The 19038-nt window shown below is 45.2% G+C and overlaps 2 protein-coding genes across 3 annotated transcripts in view; one reads left to right on the top strand and one right to left on the bottom strand.

The window, feature by feature from the left end:
- The window catches only part of LOC109195563 (tripartite motif-containing protein 16), a 1176058-nt gene that overhangs the window by 832539 nt on the left and 324481 nt on the right, over nucleotides 1-19038 (bottom strand). The gene's annotated exons all lie outside the window — the stretch shown is intronic.
- Nucleotides 195-19038, top strand: part of LOC100692302 (disco-interacting protein 2 homolog C) — a 217627-nt gene continuing 198783 nt past the window's right edge. For both annotated transcript variants that reach the window (XM_019347723.2, XM_013265983.3), the window contains exon 1: nucleotides 195-461. In XM_019347723.2, the coding sequence (XP_019203268.1) occupies nucleotides 383-461 (79 nt within the window). In that variant the 5' untranslated portion in view covers nucleotides 195-382. The remainder of the gene's footprint in view (nucleotides 462-19038) is intronic.

Below are 19038 nucleotides of genomic sequence, written 5' to 3'. Positions count from 1 at the left end.
CTGTAATTTATTAGCTCATAACTTTTAGTTAAAGCCCGCCTGTGAGTCTGATTTACTCAGGTTTGAATTTGGAGGGTTGTGTGAGAGCCACAGGCAGCGGTCTTAACCAATGACTGGGGAAAACAGTTGTTTTCTAATGTCATCGGGCTCAACGCTTTGATCTTATTTTGAAAATACAGGTTCCGGCAGAAGCTCTACAGTGTTAGCTGTAGCTTGACGCTGGTTTGCGGAGAACGCGCAGAGCCGCTGCCGCACACGGAGCGACGCTGACGGACTCGGTGTGACTGACTTTGGATTTTTGTGGTTTGTGGAGCAGCGTGGGGACTGAAAACAGGGAGAAAGAGCCGGAAAACAGAGATTTAAGTCGGTTTGGAACGGCGGAATGGCGGACCGGGACCCGGTGCCGCTTCCTGCGGAGGTGCGGGCCAAACTGGCCGAGCTGGAGCTGGAGTTATCCGAGGGTGAGTACTTGGGTTTCATCGCGGAGCTCGGCAGCTCTGCCGGGGCTCTGCTGCCGTTGCTGCACTGGGACTGTTTGTCCTTGCTGAGTTTGAACTGCTAGGAGGAAAAGTGCTGAGCTCCAACAAGTTCAAGTGCATGTCTGTCCACACACACACACACACACACGCGCTGCCACAATGACTGCTTTGACTGATCTGGATTTGGATGCAGGAGATGTGGCAGTAAAATGGAAACAGAGCTGTCACTGGCTGTGGACAGACTACAGTGCTGTTAGGGTGTTCTTGGATTTTAAGGAGATCATTGCACGTTCACTCCCCCAAACTGACACACAACGTCACCTGACGCCAGGTATCATGGGAATAATACAGATAATAGATAAACATCCCATAAAGTGCTCTGGATGAACTGGAGTGGCCGCTGTGCACCAGAGCTCCACAGTACTGTTGCAGTGAAGGTTGCAGGGCTCCTCATTATTGATAAACTGTTGATTATCTGAAGGAGTTCATCAATCCTTACTCTACATAGTGTCCCAGAGTCCAAACACAGCCAGCATTTACCTTTGAATCCAGCTGTACATCACCTTTTAACACTTAACCGGTTTATTTTGTCTGCTCAGGTTTTCAAAAATTCCCTACAATAATTCCCCAGAGTCAGGTGACGTCTCCAAAATCCACACACATGCACGCTGCTCTGCTAATTCCTGATAAAAATCAAAGAATATGTGGCATTTTTAACCCTAATCTGTTGATCTGTGCATGAATCTTTCCATCACGGCTGATAAACAACCCATAAAGTGCACTTTGAAGCCTCACTGGAGCGCAGGAGGCACACAGCAGCCTGCTGTGGGGATATCCTGGGAATTCTGTGGAGGTTTGTGTTTGTGTTTGTCAGTAGGAAAGTTGTCGTCAGAGAGGTTTTGTTATAAAATCCCGTTGAGCAGAGCCCTGCATGCTGCTTAGATGGTGCACAGGCAGCATGCAGCTGTTAAGAGACACACTTTTCACATGACACACCGCAGCCAGGCAGCCTTTTCTCCAGAGGGGCGATGAATGATTCCCATTATATTCCTGCGCCCCCCCAATAACACTACAGCATGCTCTATCGGGTTGTTTTGCAAGATACTGAAATGCAGCTTGGGTATTGATTTTCTCATTAGCCTCCCTCACCACCACCTCCACCTCCCTCTCTTTCTCCCCCTCCTTCCTCCTTGTTCTTCTACTTCAGATTGATATGTCACATTGCTGCAGACTCACTCTCAGCCTGGAGAGTATCATAGTGTCATATTTCAGCTTCCTGCGAGCAGTGTTTTCCCTGCTTCTCTCCGAGTCTTTGGAGGCTTTGTGGGGCTCGGCCATGTATGGAGAAAGAAAACGCCACAGAGGAAGAGGGAGGGAGGGAGGGGAAGAGATTGTAACAGCTGACTCTGAATGCACACATCGCATTTTAATGTTTCCACCGCTGCTGCTGTGAACGCTGAAAAGATGAGACAAGAAGTGGTGATGAAGAGGAGGGATGGATGGGGTGGGGAAGGTGGCACGTATAAACCGCCAACTCGGAGTTCCTCCAGTGTAAACAAGTGTGTCTCTGGGAAATGGGGTCAGATGCCCCGCTGCAATATTTACATGCTTTGCTGATGGCGCGAGAGTGCGCGGTGGCGGCGGATGCAAAGCTTCCCCGCGTCCTGCAGACTTTGACCTAATTTTTCAATTTCCACGCATCATCCCTCCTCCATGCTTTGAAGCCTCTCGCCTCGGGGAGTGGGGCGGGGATTTGGTGGCGGAAAACGCAGTTGTCAGCACTCAGGTGAAGGCAGAGCTTCACAGGGAGCTCGTATCCTGCTGAAGAGCCCTTGAGCAAGGCAGTACACCCTTTTGTTTCCCTCCTAACTGTCATCAGGTGATGGGAAGCATCCTCAAAGTGCTGCAGGTGATGGAACAAACATCCCTTTTATACACTGCATGAAACTGTTCTCTGAGGAAGTATGAGGATAATGGATCCTATACCTGGAGGATGAGTGCCTTGCTCATGGGCACAAAGTTCCTGTGAAGCTGTGTCGACACCTGGATGCTCACAGTGATGACGATGGCAGCACAAAGCAAAAAAAAAAATAACCTCAGCTTTTTCTCTCAGCCTGCCTCTCTGCTCCTACCCTACCAACATTTCCTACATTTCCCAGAATTCCCTCTGTTCTGAGCGCCTTGAGGGCACAGGTGTGAACTTGAGAATGAATTTTAAAGCCTGCTGGGCGGATGCAAGAGTGAGCAACGCGGTGAATAGTTGTGATTGAGATAAAAGAGGAGGCGACCTCTCACTCGGACGCTGACCTATCGCGTCACTGCAGTGCATCCTGGGATAGCTGGGGCTCTTTGTGATCTGTAGTTTCTGCAGGAGACCGTCTGGGTGTGGCACAAATGTGGTATGTTTTAATAATAATAACTTTATTTATCAGATTTGGAGAAAATAGAAGCTTGACTGACTTCTCCCCGGTCTGAGTTTAAGAGCTCCGCTTTCATTTTGCTGCTGGATCTGATTTTGGAGAAGCAGGGCTGGGAAACGAATGTCGCAAACGTCCTCACCCTGCAGGTCTGCAGCCTGGACCCGGTCCTCACAGAGACAGACACTCACACTGAAACACACAAACACACAACCCCGCGCTCGTCGTGCAGCTGCAGACTGACGGGCTGTCCTCAGCTAATCTGGCTGCTGGCTGAATATTAAGCTCTGCAGTCCAGCCCAGATAACAAGCTGTCCATCCCAACACACACACACACACACACACACACACACACACACACACCAGGCTGACCTCAGCTGCTCTGCAGTGCTCGTGCATTGTTGTCTCTGCTGTAGTTTTGATGCAGATTTAGGTTCATTTCCGTTTTCTTTCATTATGCGCTGCACCGGCTGCCAGGAGGGCACATGCCATCGCCTGTAAACAACCCAGGAAACATTAAACGCATCATTTCTCGGTCCCGTTTTTGGAATCTACATTTGCTCAGGTTTGCTCCGGGTACTCCTGCTTTGTCCCAAAGTCCAAAGACGTGCACATCAGATTAATTGGTGATAGGAAATTGTCTCTAGGTGTGAAAAAATAAAACCTAAACTAAACAAAGAGAGACAGACTTTTTCCATTTTTGCCACATCGTCTCAAACTTACTCTCCTTGTCATCAAGGAGAGGCCGATTCTTTCCATTAGAAAGATTCCAAAATTAAAGTCACACCAATCTTCTCGGGCCGGGATGTCCGGCTTTTCCGGCAGCTACACAATTAACGTTCCACATCCACAATGTTTTTTTAATTTCTTTATTTTTTGAAGTTTCCTGATTATTTAATAATTTTCACAGGTCTTTGACTCTCCTCTGTGCTGTCAGCCGTGTTGAACTGATACACGATGTTGACTGTCTAATTAATTAATCAGCAGATAATTGAAGCTCTTACTTTGGCTGCAAACGTCCAGCTGCTCGCTGACCTGTTTGGCTGTGAAGGGCTTCAGCTCGTCTTGTTTTAAACTAACAGCGCGTTTCGTTGTTTTCGATTTCAAAGGGGAGTGCTCGTGCAAAAGCGAGCTGCTTCATTGCTTGTATTGAAAGTTACTTCAGTGTCACATTTCATTGAATCAAGAAGTGAAACCCTTTGGCGAGCTCGGGCTGATGTTAAAATCGCTCTTGCTTCACTCACATCTGGTCCTGATAAGAGTCCTGTGTGAGACTTCGGCAGTCAGTCTGTTATTCTAAAGCGCTCACTCTTCCCTCTTTCTTTCTCTCCTGAAAGCTCGTTCTGTCCGTGGCTCAGCAGAAGCGCTTCCTCTCAGCTCTGATATTTGAAAAGGACTCCAGTGTTCCTTCTCTGTGATTTATCGCCCGTATTTCGACCCAAAGGCGACAGGTTTAACTCTGACAGAAGTGTGAATCCAAGCTTGAGCGGTCTTCTGGATCTGTAGGGCCGTTTCCCAGAATTCCTCTCTCGGAAACCTGGGCCGCCTTGGTTCACGTGGTTTAAAGCAGATCTGAGCTCTGAGTGCTGTTTGGAGCTAGCACTGCGTGACTATCAGTTTTCCACAGGGCTCTGGTGCAGTTTAGGGCAGCGCTTAAGACTTTATGTCAACGCTGATGAAGTCTTGAATAATTCAATCTGAAGAAACGGAGATCTGCATGTGAATGTGCAGAATCAGCAGCTTTCTGGTCAAAGTCTTAGTTTGAAGGCCTCGAGCTTTCTGCAAGTGACCAGCAGAAGTGGAAGTCTTGGCCCAGATTTCACCCTCTGCCCTGAAAAGCCTGAAACGGCGGCCGTTTCCACACACCGGCCGGTGGCTTCCCAGATTTTATTGACTGAATAACTGTTTTGTCCATAACACAAACGGTTAAAGAATCAATCATCCTGCAGCCGACTGATCCTTTTAACTGTACCAGGCAATTTCTTCCACCGTGATAATTATTATTGAGTTTCAGCTGCAGGTCTTTCGGTTTCTTCGCAGATGAATTTGCTTCTCGGAGTTTGTCAGAACAGGATGTGATGTGACGTTTTTGGCAGATTTTCAGGAGCTTCCTGCTGAGTGACAGCATCTGTGCAGAGATGGAGCTCTGATCCTTCTGACAGCTTGCTGTGAACCAAGATCTTTTGGGAAACGCCACTGCTGCGTCCAACCCGGCTTTCTCCTTTTGAGTAATTTGAGCAAATGTCGTCATCATCAGAAAAAGAGAAGGCAGCGAGGAATGCACGCAAATAAACACGTTTTATGGTTTGTTTTTAAGAGCTGTGTGCAGAATGTCCAAAGACCGCAGATATTTATTTGCTGAGAGAATCCTGGAGGTGTAGCTGCTGACTGCCCAGCTCAGTTCTCCTCTTCCTCTCGCCTTTTTGTTGCATTAGCAAAGCTTAAAAAAATCCCCCAAAAGGTAAACTGGAAATTTAAATGCTGTCACCCGGCTCAGATAAATGTCTCCTTCTCTGCGATTCTTTGAAAACGAGCTGATTAATTTTTCATGAAGCGCAGACAAAGATGTCATTTTCCTCCCTAACAGCCTGAAGTGAACCGTGGGATTTCTCAGTGTTAATAAAAGGCCACACTCTCTCAGCCTCCCGCCCCACAGTCTAATGTATTCAGCCGGTGACATTTTACTGAATCAGGTACAAGTTATGGACTAAAAACTGACACCTTTGCATTTTTCTCTCTCTCTGCCTGCAGCCTCACACATCTTCTCTTTAATTTTCTTTAAACTTTCATTTTCTTTTATGCACAACTGCAAGAGATTCAGGTGGAGTTCACAAACTCTGACATGTGGCTAAAATGAATGAATTCAATAAGGTGAGCTTCGGTCAGAGCTGGCCGGGGCCCCTTTCTGCTCCGCAGTCTGTAGTGATGCAACATGTGCTGCACACATACCTTTAGAGGAGGGATTAACTGTATATTTACCTGTATGTACTCAGATATAGAGTCCAGATTAAGGCTGCCATCTATCATCTATCAGCGTTTGCAGAGAGTTTCAGTTCCAGACTAAATGACCAGTGAAGAAGTTTTAACTGCACATTTAATCCCTGCGATGTGTCAATATAAGAAAAACAGCACGTCTCAGTTTTTCTGCACGATAAAGAAATCTAAAGAAATCTGTCAGCAGTGTAAAAATAACAGAAAACTGACGTCTTGTAATTATAAAGCAGGAAGTTTGTGTTTGATTCCAGAAAATATTCTATTTTATTTATTTATTTATTTTTACTCTGGACACATTGTAAGTAACTTTACTGTCACGTAACTGTTGATCTGCTGCTTCACTACTGTTCAGCACTGAGCAGAATTTCTAAATGTATGAAAACACATTAAAGGTTGAAAATGTATGCCCTCTTCCAGATTTTCCAAAGATAGTCTATGGGCCAGATTGGAATCTTTGCTGGGCTGACTTTGGTCCCCGGACCTTATGTTTGACATAACCAACCTGGTTAACCATCATTAGCTCCACATAAACTCTGTGTGTCCAGTTTAACTAATATGTGCTGGAACACTAAATGGACTAAAAACATTTGTCTCAGTGAGCGTCGCCTCTTCCTTCACTGCCTATAAATTGAACACTGGCTGAATTTCATCTGCTGAGATGATCACTGACAGAAGCGACGAGGCCCTGATGCCCAGGGAGGAGCCTGGAGCCCGTACCTCATTAATGCCTGCACTGCAGTCGACCACCTGCTGCAGGTCTGAGATTCAATGCATGGATGTTGCTCTGATTACTGCAACAGGTGGGCGCCGCAGCAGCAAGTGATGGCTTTACACTGGCAGTTAAAACCAGGTGTGGGCCGACCTTTGGACTGGAGATTGTAACAGACTCTGCAACATAAAAACGCTGACTGTGTGAATACTCAATGATTGCAGTGAAGTTTTAAGTCGAGATGTCTGCAGGAGGAGTTTTATTTACATCACTGATGACACTGATGATGTTCACGTGGACTTGAGTGTTCTGATTGGGGCTTTTATGCTGTGATGACTTGATACTTTGTGTCCCTGATTTCTTTCTCGCAGTCAAACCAAAGTTGCTACTCTGAAATTTATTTAGCAGTTGACCAACAGATCGTCTCCATCCGACCCGTCACATCCAGAGGTCCCAAAAAGTCATCAGAGGGCTGCTTCATGTTGAGGAATCTGAACTCTGATGACTTTGCTGATGTTTGGCTAAATTAAACTGTGATTCATGAGTCACCTGTGCAGCCGCAGATTTTTACATTTGTTTTGGTGATGTTTGTCTGTTTTACCTCAGTCAGTGTTATAAAGACAACATTTGACCACCTCCCCTGTATAACGAGCTTTACACCTCAGTGTGGATCATTAACGACTGGTTTTGCGATATTTTGAATAGTTTCTGAGTTTTTTGAAGGCTAGCTGCGTAGCCAAACACCACCCTCACTAACTTCTGATCCACAGTCATAGTCAAAGACCTGAAATGTGACAGAAACCAGTGATTTCAGAGCAGAGCTTCAGGGGTTACTGCTAATAAACTTTGAAGGGTTGAAGAGTTCAGATTATTTATGATGGATTTGCTGAAAGTACTTTTCATATCAACTTTTCTGTCCTTTGTGCACTTTGTATCCGCTTCCAGGAACAGCATCTCTGCTGTTTCGAGCAGCTTCTACCTGGTTGTTCATGATCTTAAAATCTTAAACTGCTTTAGTTTGCTGCTATTCCACTCCTTCAGGTAAAGAAACTTGCACTATTCTCCTCGCTGTCTCATCACTTTAAGGGCTTCATTTTTCCCTCTGTGATATTACATTTAGTCTGCGGTTCCTGTCAGCAGAGCTAAAACCACACGTTCAACTTTTCAGAGATGAGACATAAATATCAGTCTGTGTTTGTGCAGTGGTCACAGTGTCTTCCACTGCAACATAACATCTCACCTTTAGACCGGCAGTTGCCATAGAGATGTTATTTTCTCTCCTCCTTCCTGGGAGATTATGGCCTGTGGGGATGGAGGGAGGCTGGTTCTACCTTAGCGCGCGGAGCCTCTATTACACGGCAGGGCCGTAAATTCATATTTGGTCTCTTCGTTGTCTCCCTCGAGCGATATGAACAGTGATTCAGGACTCCACACGTGCAGTCACTTGACGTAAATCTGCCGGCTGTCCTCGCTTGACTCCCGCCGGAGAAATATCCACTGAAATTGCCTCTTTATTGCAGACGCGGCTGCTGTTAAAAACAGTCTCAGGCGGGCCGTCTGCGGCGAGCAGCACTTCAGATCCAGCGAGGTGACACGAGCCCGAGATGATCAGCCTGTCGAGCTGAGCAAACACAACGAATTTACAGCAGAGGAAATACTCCTCTAGGAAAGGAAAGACAGAAGTTGTTATTTTCTCATTCCTTTTATTTTTTCCCCCTCCATAGTTTCAAAAGCCTGAAGGGTTATAAAACATAAAGCTCGCTCGGCGCACAGGCGAGCACGTAAAAACTTTCCGCTCCGGGAAGAAAAACAAAATTAAAGTGATGTTTTCTTTCCCAAACAGCAACACTATCGATTCCCCAGAGTGTCGTCTTTACACACAAACACTTTTTTTAGCTGAATGCAAATCATCTCTCTCCTCGTCCCCCCAGTGGCCCTTTGTTGTTGTTCTTTATTAAAACGTGTTCTGGTGCTGGCGAAGGTCACAGAGAGACTTGCACAGAAGTGCACGCATGACGTGAACGAACTAGAAGCAACCAACTTGCTTGTTGTTCTTTGAAACGGGCAACTTGGTGAAGTGACGGCTCTTAAAATTGTAAACGCATCAACAGAGAACTTGAATGAAAACACAAGGTTGAGAGATACGGCTCCGCCTCCTCCTCTGTGCAGTCCGTCCACATGTTTGTCATCAGCTGTCATCCGAGAGGCGGGTGGCTTCTCGCAGGAGGCGTCCGCATAAATATTCATCTGGCCTCGCTGTCAGCATCGCAGCACAACAAATCTGAGGGCTGGAAATGTCAGCGGGTCGAGCGGGCGTTTGTTCCTGCCTGCTTTAGGTTGTCAGTTCTCGGCAGGCGGGAGGAAGACAGGTTGACGTCCGGTCAGAAAGCCGGCAGGAAAAGCAGATTGGGCTGCAGAGGCTGCCGAAGGTGATTTGCTTTATCGGTGTTGAGGTGGAATTAAGTGGGAAACTCGCTTTTTCCAATTTAACTGAGTGCCGACTGTTGCTTGCCATTGTAGGCAGAATAACAGGAGGCAACATAAAAATAAGATGTTGAGACATTTCAGAGGTATTTATGTGACATCTGCAGCAGAAAGCACTGTAGCAACGTTGTATCTCAAGGAGCAAGAGCAAGTCTAATTATTATCCAATCCTCCCTCGGGCCTGCATGAGAGGAAGAAGAAGAAACAGTGGCCAGTTTTTATTTTCCTTTCCTGCAGCCTGTGATTCTGACCTCTTCGTTCATCGTGAAGGATATGCAGACAGTGAAATGACAGTAAACACAACACAGGCTGGACTTGATGGTGAGAGACCTGAGAGGATAAACATTAGTGCTTGTGGTGTCCTTTTAACGAAGGCCATATCTTGTACCTCAGCTGATCTCCAGATAGGAAAGCTGTCAGCCTGATCTTCTTCCATGAAGTTAACTAATGCATGTTAATGTAGAAAAAACACAAAGAAGCTTTTGGTTTTAAAAAAGAGCTTAAAGACTCTTAAAGTTTGACCTGTTCGTATCTTTTGAGCTTTGATCGAGTGCTATCCCACGCTAAACGAATACAGTGTAATTTAGCTTTATGCTTGAAGTGGAAAGAAACTCCCTTGAGTCTCCCTTTTTCGCCCTCATTTATCTTACTGTCTGCCGAGCTGCACATTTTTCTCTCTGTGGAAAGAAGGTTGATAACTCTAAATGTTCTTAGTATCCAACGCCAGGACTAGCAACTTTCCCAATACACCAGTAAAGACAACACTGTCCACTGGTTTTTGGACTGTAGCTTTAAAGCTTGGATTTTGGACCATCCATCCACTTCAACTCACCCGCTTCATTTAGCTTTATAAGTCATTAAGTTGAGCTAAACACCCTTTTCATACATAATTTACAGCAGTCATAAGCCTGCATACAGTTTTATTGGTTCCATTATGCTTTGAAGTTATTATGAAACGGTAAATTAGTGATTGAGTCCAAAAGCATTTTTGTAGAAGGTTGTAAACTTGTTTATTTCTGCTGTAAAGTTGGACATTTTTAACTGTACAGTCTGTGGGGATTGACTCGCTTCTGGAGCCAGCCTCAGGTTTTTACCATCTCTCTGTTTTAGCTGCTCGTTGATGATTTCAAAGTTGTGCCACAGAAATTCGAGAAAGCGGAGCAAAACGAACAACTTTCGCTTCAGAGGATTCGGATGTTTCTGGTTTATTCAGCTTGTTCCTGTTTCTATTAATAATCTCTGTTCTCTGTATGATCATCAATCACTTGAAGCAAGTAAAAAGTATTTTCATGTGACCTCTGTCAAACAAAAACACGGCACAAATGGAGTCTACGGCCTCAAACATGTAAACAAACCAGTGTGGGGATTCCTATTTAAAGCTACAGCCATTCCCAGTTTTCCCCCTGAGTCTGTACAACAGAGGTAGAGACTGTAAAGTTGGCGTGACCTAAAGAGTCACAGCAGGCCGGTTATTGAGAGTGCGCCATGTAAATAAACCAGAACTGTGATTAAAAGCATCCTCTTTGTTTTTAGTTATAAAAACTTTCAGATAAAAGCCGATGTTTTGTCTTCACCTCAAGATTTCAGAGCACTTAACCTTTCAGGTTTCATCACAGCTCTCAACATGTTTGAAATGAGAACTGAAGACGGCACGTTTAAGCCTCCTCTGCGTTATCTGAACAGGCATGGCATTTGTGCTTGCTCAGGCGATTTGTAAAAAGCGGAGTAATGGGCTTGGGCTGCTCCATCTGCCATTAGAGCGATCGGAAGACCCCCAATCAGCATTTTCATTTGCTCTGCCTCCCGCGTCTCTCCGATCAATGTCAAACCCGAGAGCTTGGCTTTAAAGCTCGACGGCGTCTGATGAAAAAACCCCTCAGTCACCTAACTGGCTCCAGCAAGAGGGCGTTGATCGTAAAAACTTGTATTTTCCTCCAGAATCAACTATTAATGAGCTGAGTTAACAATTCCCAGACTGTGGTGATTATGCGAGCTGCTCTGTGGCGTAGCTGTAGTAGATTTGGGAGTGTTTATTTGGAGTTCAGGCCTGTGTTTTTTATATGAAAGCATTTTCTGGGAGCTCATTCTTTGGCTTTGTGTAGGGGTGCAGAAAGGGGTTCTGGGTAATGTATCATGCCATGCAAATCTGCAGCTTGTTGTGCCAAACGCTCGGTTAATAGGAAAGTTGTTGAGTGGAGCCACACCGTGAAGGACTGTTTTCATTATTGATTAAGGCGAGATTATTTACTTCCTCTCTTAATTATTTTGTGTAGTTGGTGTAAAAATTGCACAATGATTTCCAGCCACTCAAAAGATGCTGTAGAACCAGCAAGTGTTCAGTTTTGAAGGTGCATCCAGCAAGTTTTTGGTGTTTTTGCTTGAAGATAAGCTGCTTAATTGATCATTTATATTCTTTCTCATGATTTTTCAAGTGGCTAGTCATATCAGCTTTTAACTGGGTTTGTTTTCTGCATTTGTAAGTAAGAGCTGTGTTACATTTAGGGTTTTATTGATGGAGAACTTAACCGGGAGACATGAAGATGCATAAGAGTAGGGCTGATGTGTTGTTGAGTGCACAGGGCTTTGGAAGGCAGACTCTATTGCAGTAGTCAGGCAGGAGGTGATGTTGGCGGGAGGCTGGAGATGTTCTTTAGCTGGTAAAAAGCAGAATTAGAAATCTGATAAGTAACAAGTCGAGAGTGACTCCCACGCTGCCGACCTTTGAACACAGTAACTTAGAGCAGCTATCAGCATCAAGGCGGAGGTCAGGTACTTTCCAGAGCCACAACAAAGGGTTCAGTTTTATTACTATTTGGTTTGAAAGGATGAATTGAATCCAGATTTTAACAATGTACAGACGAGGGAGGTGATTAGAGGAGTGCTGAGATACAACTGTGTCATCAACAAAACAAATAACTAAGACCTGGAGACCAGTCTGTGGCCTCCCGACAACCTCCTGGCGAGTAAGAAATGCGTATCTCCCACCCGGCTGGTGAGTGATTGCGCCTGTTGCTAGGTGAGATGTGTCGCAAAGAGGGTCCTGCACCAAAAACTACGTTGTGATTGCTTTGGTTGCTAGTAGATTGCTGCGGTTGCCTGCAGTCTGTAAGGAAAAAGCCGACTGGTCTGCAAACACTTGACATTGCATCGCACGTTTCACTTGGCAACCATTTGGAGACAAGTCGGGGTCTTCTATGCAAACTACAGCAGCAACCAACTACCAACCAAATCAACCCCATGTGGTTGTTGGTGGTGCATTGTATACCTCTTTATGACCATATTCATGTTAGCAACAGCTCCTATGTTTTTTCCCCTTGTCACCAGTGATTGCTGGGGGCGGGTTTGACTGGTGCCATAGTCTGGTGGTGTTTTGAAAGAAAGCACCAATCCCAGCAGCTCCCAGTGTCAGTACAAAACAAAAAAAGGGAAAAAAAGAAATTGTTACACCCCGGCCTACTGGAAACCAGAGCCTAGCACAAACATGATTCTCCTGCTCCCAAGAAAGGACCAGTGCTACAGCGAGGTTTGCAGTCCAGACCTCTCTCGAGGTAGAAGATGTCTGGGTGGGCATGGGACGGGCTATCCACAGAGCATGGTGTGTTTAGAAACAGGAAGTAAGTCAAGCCGGTCCGTCTGGGTACCAGTTTAAAGTGAGCAGCTTCAGTCTCAAACCAGTGGTCGGCTAAAGGTTACATAATCAAAAACGCAGAGAAAAATGAGCAATGTATGTTTTTTTTCTAATACGTGGTAGAAGGAAGAATGTCTCACATACCCTTTGTCTCAGGTTTGCAAAGTAAAGGTCCACTGGTACTGGACCAAACCACTGTGAGCCATATATGTGTGGCTTATGCCCCCCTTGTAATTTCTACCCAAGTCTGCTTTATGTACCTACATAAAAGGAAAAGTCATAATCCAAAGAAGTCTGCAAAATTAAGAAAAAAACAAAACAAGTCATTAACATAAAAAATATATCGGCGTGTTCTTTCTGTCTCAGTGGAAGCGTGCGATAGGGGAAAAATCATAAAAAGTTAGAGCAGAAAGGGGAAAAAACCAAAACCGCAAGTATAGAGCAAACATTTCTGACTCACATGAGACCTCATTATTTATTTGAAGATAGAGGCAGCACTATGTTACAGGCTGTCTCCAGAAATCTTAGGAAGCCAGTTCAAAACCAGTCTCATTCTATTTATCTTTCATTTAGCGTAGATGACGCTAATGTAAGGTGATAATGCACTAATGTAAGGTTTTCGACTTCATTCACATAACGTCAGCGGTTTAAGATAACAATCGAGACTTCCAGTATTTTGACAAAGTGGTTCTTTCTTAGACGGAGTCGGAGAACGCTGAATCTAATTAGACCTGAAAATCAATTAAAAGGGATTAAGATTGAGTAGAATGCTGCGGATCGTAAAACCAACTAAACGTCTTCTTCTGTGTGTTCGGGTTTGTTAAATGTGGCACCATTGCTGTCTCTCTCCGGCCTGTATTTTGGTGGATGGTCAGTTGTTTTGACAAATCTTTATTTGGGGCATCGAGTCTGTTCAGGAGGATCTCTGTGAATCTCGGTTTGTGCACGAGTTAAACCGTTATTATTGGATCTATACATGCCCGGTTCATTTTCTTAATGGGAAGTCGGCAGCTTCTCTGACCAGCGGCATCCCGGCCGAGCTCGACCACTAAAGGCCGTGCAGGGTTAATCCTGTCAGGCTGTCCGGGAGAGTTTACTCTCTGCCCCCAGTAAGATCACTTAAACTCCCCATCTGTCTTCTAAGGCAGCTTATGAAAGCTGGACCGCAGGATTGCATGCATCAGTACTACACAGAGTACTATGGGATGTATTTGTGTATTCAGTTGTTTTGAAGAAAATAAACACACAGAGCTGGGAAAAAAAGCCTTTTTGCCTTTTATTGTATTCTAAAAATCGTCATGTTTGGGTGCAGCGGTCTGTTGAGTTGAGATACTTCAATCAGTTTAGAGAAAATTCAATCAAAAAGTAAAATCTATTATGACCTCCTTTTATCCTCCTTATGAGGCTTATTTTTAGTCTTTGGGGGGGTTAAAAAACTTTATTATGAATATATTGCTCAGTATTATTTGTACTTTATACTATATGTAGACATATACTGGTCATGCTGGGTTGGGGAGATAAATGCATCAGCTAATAGCCAGCTGGCTCGGCCCATTTCTGGTTGGTTTTTTTGTTGGTTTTTTTATTTTTTAAATTTGTCATCTTATTTGATGATTTAGTAGCCAGCTTTGATGGGGTCATCGTTTTTACACCTTCCAGCTATTTATTTCCAAAGCTAGGGAGCGATCACCTGATCACCTGTCATGCTGCTGTGCTACTCGTGCTGCAGCAGCTGGAGTTTGTCTGCGACTCGTCAATGAGTCTAAAAGTAATCAAATAAATCTGAACACATTCAGTGAACGAGGTTTGATCAGCTGTCGTCTGTTTAAGTTCAGCCTGCCTGTCACAGACAGAGAGACAGCAGTGGTGCCCTGGCCAGTGGCGGGTGGTTGTGTAATATATCAGAAGCAACAGTTAAACATCAACGTGTGGAAAGAAAAATCTGAATTATTAGTCAGATTAACTAGTGTTTGTGTCAGTCTGACCTTTAAACGCTGAGTTCCTTCCCTGCAGCCAAGACAATGAGCAGAAACCTTGAAGTCCACTACTGTTTGTTTGACATGTTAAAGATCTGTTTCATTCTGTTTACCCTCCTTAAGATCCAGATTGTTAACGACTGGATTCTCGTCACCCAGCCTTGAATTTTCTACTGAAAGGAGAGAATTGGAGTCACTAATCTCTGCTGCTCCTGTCACGGCTTCAAGTACCGTAACTGCTGTCGGAAAAAATTTCCAACAACCGCATGCAGCTCTGCAACTGTTCTCTGCCATGTTGCTTCTCAGCGAGGTGATGTCACCGCTTGAGCAGGCAGGGTTGGGAGGGGGATTTGGGGAGGTGATGGAGGAGTGTGTGTGTGTGTGTGTGTGTGCGTGTGTGTGTGCGTGCGTGTGTGTGTGTGTGTGTGTGTGCGTGTGTGTGTGTGTGTATGTATGGTCGTGGGGGGGAGTGTTTCTGCCAGATTGCATCATTAAGCTGCTCAGACAGGCACTTTCAGCGCTCTCATGCCTGTTTTCTTCCCTCTTCGCCACTTCCCGCTTGTTGTCGAGCCGGCGAGGGATCTGCTGCTCAAACAGTGAGGTCTTCAGGGGTGGAGTGAGTGGGTGGGTCGGGGGGTGTTGGCGGGAACAAAAAGGCAAATCGACAACCCTCCTGCTCTCTCGCTCTGAAACTTTTTCTTTAAGACGCGACACAAATATTTGCCCAGGATGACGCGTTTCTGCTGCTCTCCGGCCTCCTGCTGCTCGCTGTAACAGTTTAAAGTTTCAGCGTTGACCTCTTGACCTCCCGCTAACCTCTAGCTGTGATGAGGGTTTACCAGTGGCTAATCAGCACCAGCTCCTGCGCTGTTATTCCAAACTAGTTTTAAATGAAGGTCCAAAACTTTCCCGGCTTGTTATCAAACGCACCGCTGTGTCTGAACTCCTCCGAGAACAATACTCGCAGTTAATGATCACAAGGGTGACACAGTTCCTCCAGTCGGCGGGGGGGGGGGGGGGTGTCGGCTGCTGAACTCTGCCCAAGTCAGGCTTTGGGGCTTTTGTGTGCACAGACAGCGGTTGGCAGAGTCGGACAATGAGGCACTTAATCCGTTTAAGTAGTACAGCTTTATTAGATTCACTGCAGAGGTTTGAGATGTGCAGCTCCCGCAGTGATTGATGCGGTTTGCCAGGAGGGACGCCGAATTCCAATTTTGTTTTTCGGCCTTGGCAACGGCACCGATGCCGCTCCACCCTCATCACTTTTTATTTATGCGTCTATCAGAGCTTGGTGTCCTCGGTGGGCTTCCTTTGAACTGTTCTAGCTGTTGCTTTATTAAACAAGGAACCGTTTGGCCAGTGCTGCTTTTACCTCGTTTGTATGTCTGTGCATTTGTGTCGACACCTGCTTTTGTAACATGGAGCTGTGTTTGCTAATGTGTCTGTGTGTTGGAAAGATATTCAGCAGCGTGATCACAACAGCGCAAGACATCATCATCAAAATAAAAGTAGATGGGTGTGTTCTGATCGATGTGCACCAAAAGCTAATACTACTTTTCCATATTCCAGTGTTTTCTGCACTTACAGGAAAATCTGAGTGAAGTTTGAACAGTTTCTAGTTTACCATCGGTGTAATTCCCTGTCATGGAAAATTAAACCATACTATTACTGTGATTGGCTGCCCAGGTATTTTGGTGGGTCATTTTAGCTGCTTGTTTTGCTCTGATTGGTGGAGTGGATCATTTCTCAGACCTCTGGTTAGAGCCGTCCTCCCACTCAGAGTGGATCTCCAGAGCAGATCAGATGCCACCTACGTCAGCTGCAGTCCACGATGACGGAGCTGAAGTTCATCAAATCACAGGTGGGCGAGGTCTCCTCACAAGCCCATCCCAGAAGGGTCATTTATTTTGTTTTTGCAGTTAAATCAAATCTGAAACTAGCTCCTCATTGCGAAGCATGACCGGATGAATAGAGGCTGCACATGTGTTTGAGCGCGTTCCTCTCTGCAGACAAACACAGCATCTTTGTCAGCTAGTTTCTATCCGTGAGGTATGCTCGCCTTTCATGCCACTCTGTCCTGTGAACTGTCTTCAGTGTGTCTGTGTGGAAACACACTCTCTTCAAACACTGCTGGCCTGTGACTCACCCGCTGCCAGCCGGCATGCTTTACAGGGAGCCTAAGGTAAAAAAAGGTCTTTGATGGAGTTGCAGTGTGAAAACAGGCTCGGCCTGGCCAGCAGAGAGTGTTCCTTGTGATCTTGTGGCTTTCTGCTTTTTGGTTACTATAACAAACAGCTGGTGAGGATTGTTTGAGTTTTCTCGAACAAGATACCAACACGCTCGGTGCTTTCCTTATGTAAACAGTCTGTACAGCACAGTGAGACCGCAGCATACCGTCAGTTAAAGGTGTGATAAGAGATAAATCAGCAGGTCTGAGCTAAAGCTCAGTCAATAATTTAAATCCTACAATAATCTGAACTTTTATTAAGGTGTTAAAGTTTTGTGAAATCTGTTGAGTCAAATGTAGGATAATTTTAGAGGACGTGATGTTCCGATGGTTCTTTGTGAAACAGATATTTCCAAGTGTCCTCAGGATAAATCTGGGAGGCAAAAGGTTTTTTTTAAACCCACAAAAACTGACACAACTTTCACAAGGAGAAAATTAGGAGCTTGGATTTGATGGCAGTTAGATTCTATTGACTCCTGCAAACAATGGAAATAAGTATTCAGAGCTTTCTTAGCTGGAGCTCCACATTTGGACATCAAGAAAGCAACACAAACATCGATTTCCAGTTGGATCTTTGGGTCTGAAGCCTGAACTCCTAAGAGCTGTTTTTCAGTCACAGAGGATTGTGACAGTAACGTAGACGTGAGGGGCAATCAACTGTCAGTAAGTTATGTAGGAAAAGATTCTTGGTGGAGGTGGTGGTGTGGTTTTTAGGCAAGATGTAGTGCTTCTTCTAAATGTTGGACCTTCCCCAAGAACATAAAATGTGATCTGGTCACTGATGTTGATCAGGGTTAACTTTAGATCTAAATAAAAGGCCATAGTTAGTGTAGAAATGTCCTTAATAGACCTTTCAGAAGTTTTCTAAATGTTAAGATAAGGGAAGTAGAATTTAATGGTCTAAAAAAAACCCCAAACTCTTTTAAACATGATTAGTTAAATGTCTCCTGCTTTAATGTTGACACGCACTCAGATATGGATCTGTTTCCAACATGTTAGCACAAACATGTGACCGTTGTTGGACACTGACAACGATGCATTCGCTGTCGGCTATTGCTGAAGTGCAGAAGTCCAGCTGTAGGAGCTCTTTTGGTGATGACCCCACCAACTCTCACAGCAGATACAAATATTCTCGTTATTTTTAGCTAATGCCTTGTAAAATCCCCTTATTGCCTCTTTAGTGCACTGACAAGCCCATATGGCAGAGGTCTGTGGAGTTACCTGCTGCTGCGGTGCAAAGGCCAAGCTAAACTAAAGATATAGTTGAAAACAGGTTTTTAGCAGTCAGCTCTGAAGGTCACAGGAGGCGGCGCAGAAAGAGAGAGAGCACAAGTGATGAATTCCATCTGCTTCACAACCTGGAAAGAAAAAACAAAAACTCTTCCTCTTATCCCAGGAATGAGCCTAAAATTGCCCTCATCCTCGAAGACGTTCCCCAAACTGGTTTGAACCACTTCTGAGATTAGAGTGCTGTTTGGCTTCCAGAGGAGTTGACGGATAAGAGGAGCATTGTGCAGCGAACGTTAACAATGCCACGGCCCGCTGGAGCCGAGGCCCGAGGTTTGGCTGCTCGCTTGTCTCTCGGTATGTCGGGGTGATAAACTTTTGAGCAGCACAGATGCAAGCCTGCCAGGAAAAGCTGCCTGGCAGATTAGCTGCAGTAACACGTGGACAACATTTCACTGAGCACCTTCCAAAACGACACCACGCTCCCACAGTGTGCATGAAAAGACCATTGTAGCAGGTCATGCAGCGGTGTTGTCGGGCTGAAAGTGTGCAGAGAGGACAGAAAGAATCTTGAACAGCACCAGATGTTTCCAGAGAAGCTCGAATTGTCTCGAATTCCAGGAGACTTGAAACAGCTGGAGTAACCTGCACAGAGGCGACTGTCATGGAAAGTTTGAGAGTGGCTGCCGCGCACACACACACACACACACACACACACACACACCACCGTGAAATTGAATATACAAAGAGAGGCTCGGTTCTCCCTCCTCGAAAGCTTAGAATTCTTTGAAGTTGCTCTCCAAACACTGTGGCAGGACACTGCAGGAGACCACACTCGCAGCTAAACACAGATAACATCCTGCAACACCAGAATGTAAATGAACTGCGTAAACTAAT

Source organism: Oreochromis niloticus, linkage group LG18 (assembly GCF_001858045.2).
Source record: "Oreochromis niloticus isolate F11D_XX linkage group LG18, O_niloticus_UMD_NMBU, whole genome shotgun sequence".
Taxonomy (NCBI): Eukaryota; Metazoa; Chordata; class Actinopteri; order Cichliformes; family Cichlidae; genus Oreochromis; species Oreochromis niloticus.
Note: the sequence above shows the minus strand (reverse complement) of the source record. Positions and strands in the feature narration are given on the sequence as shown.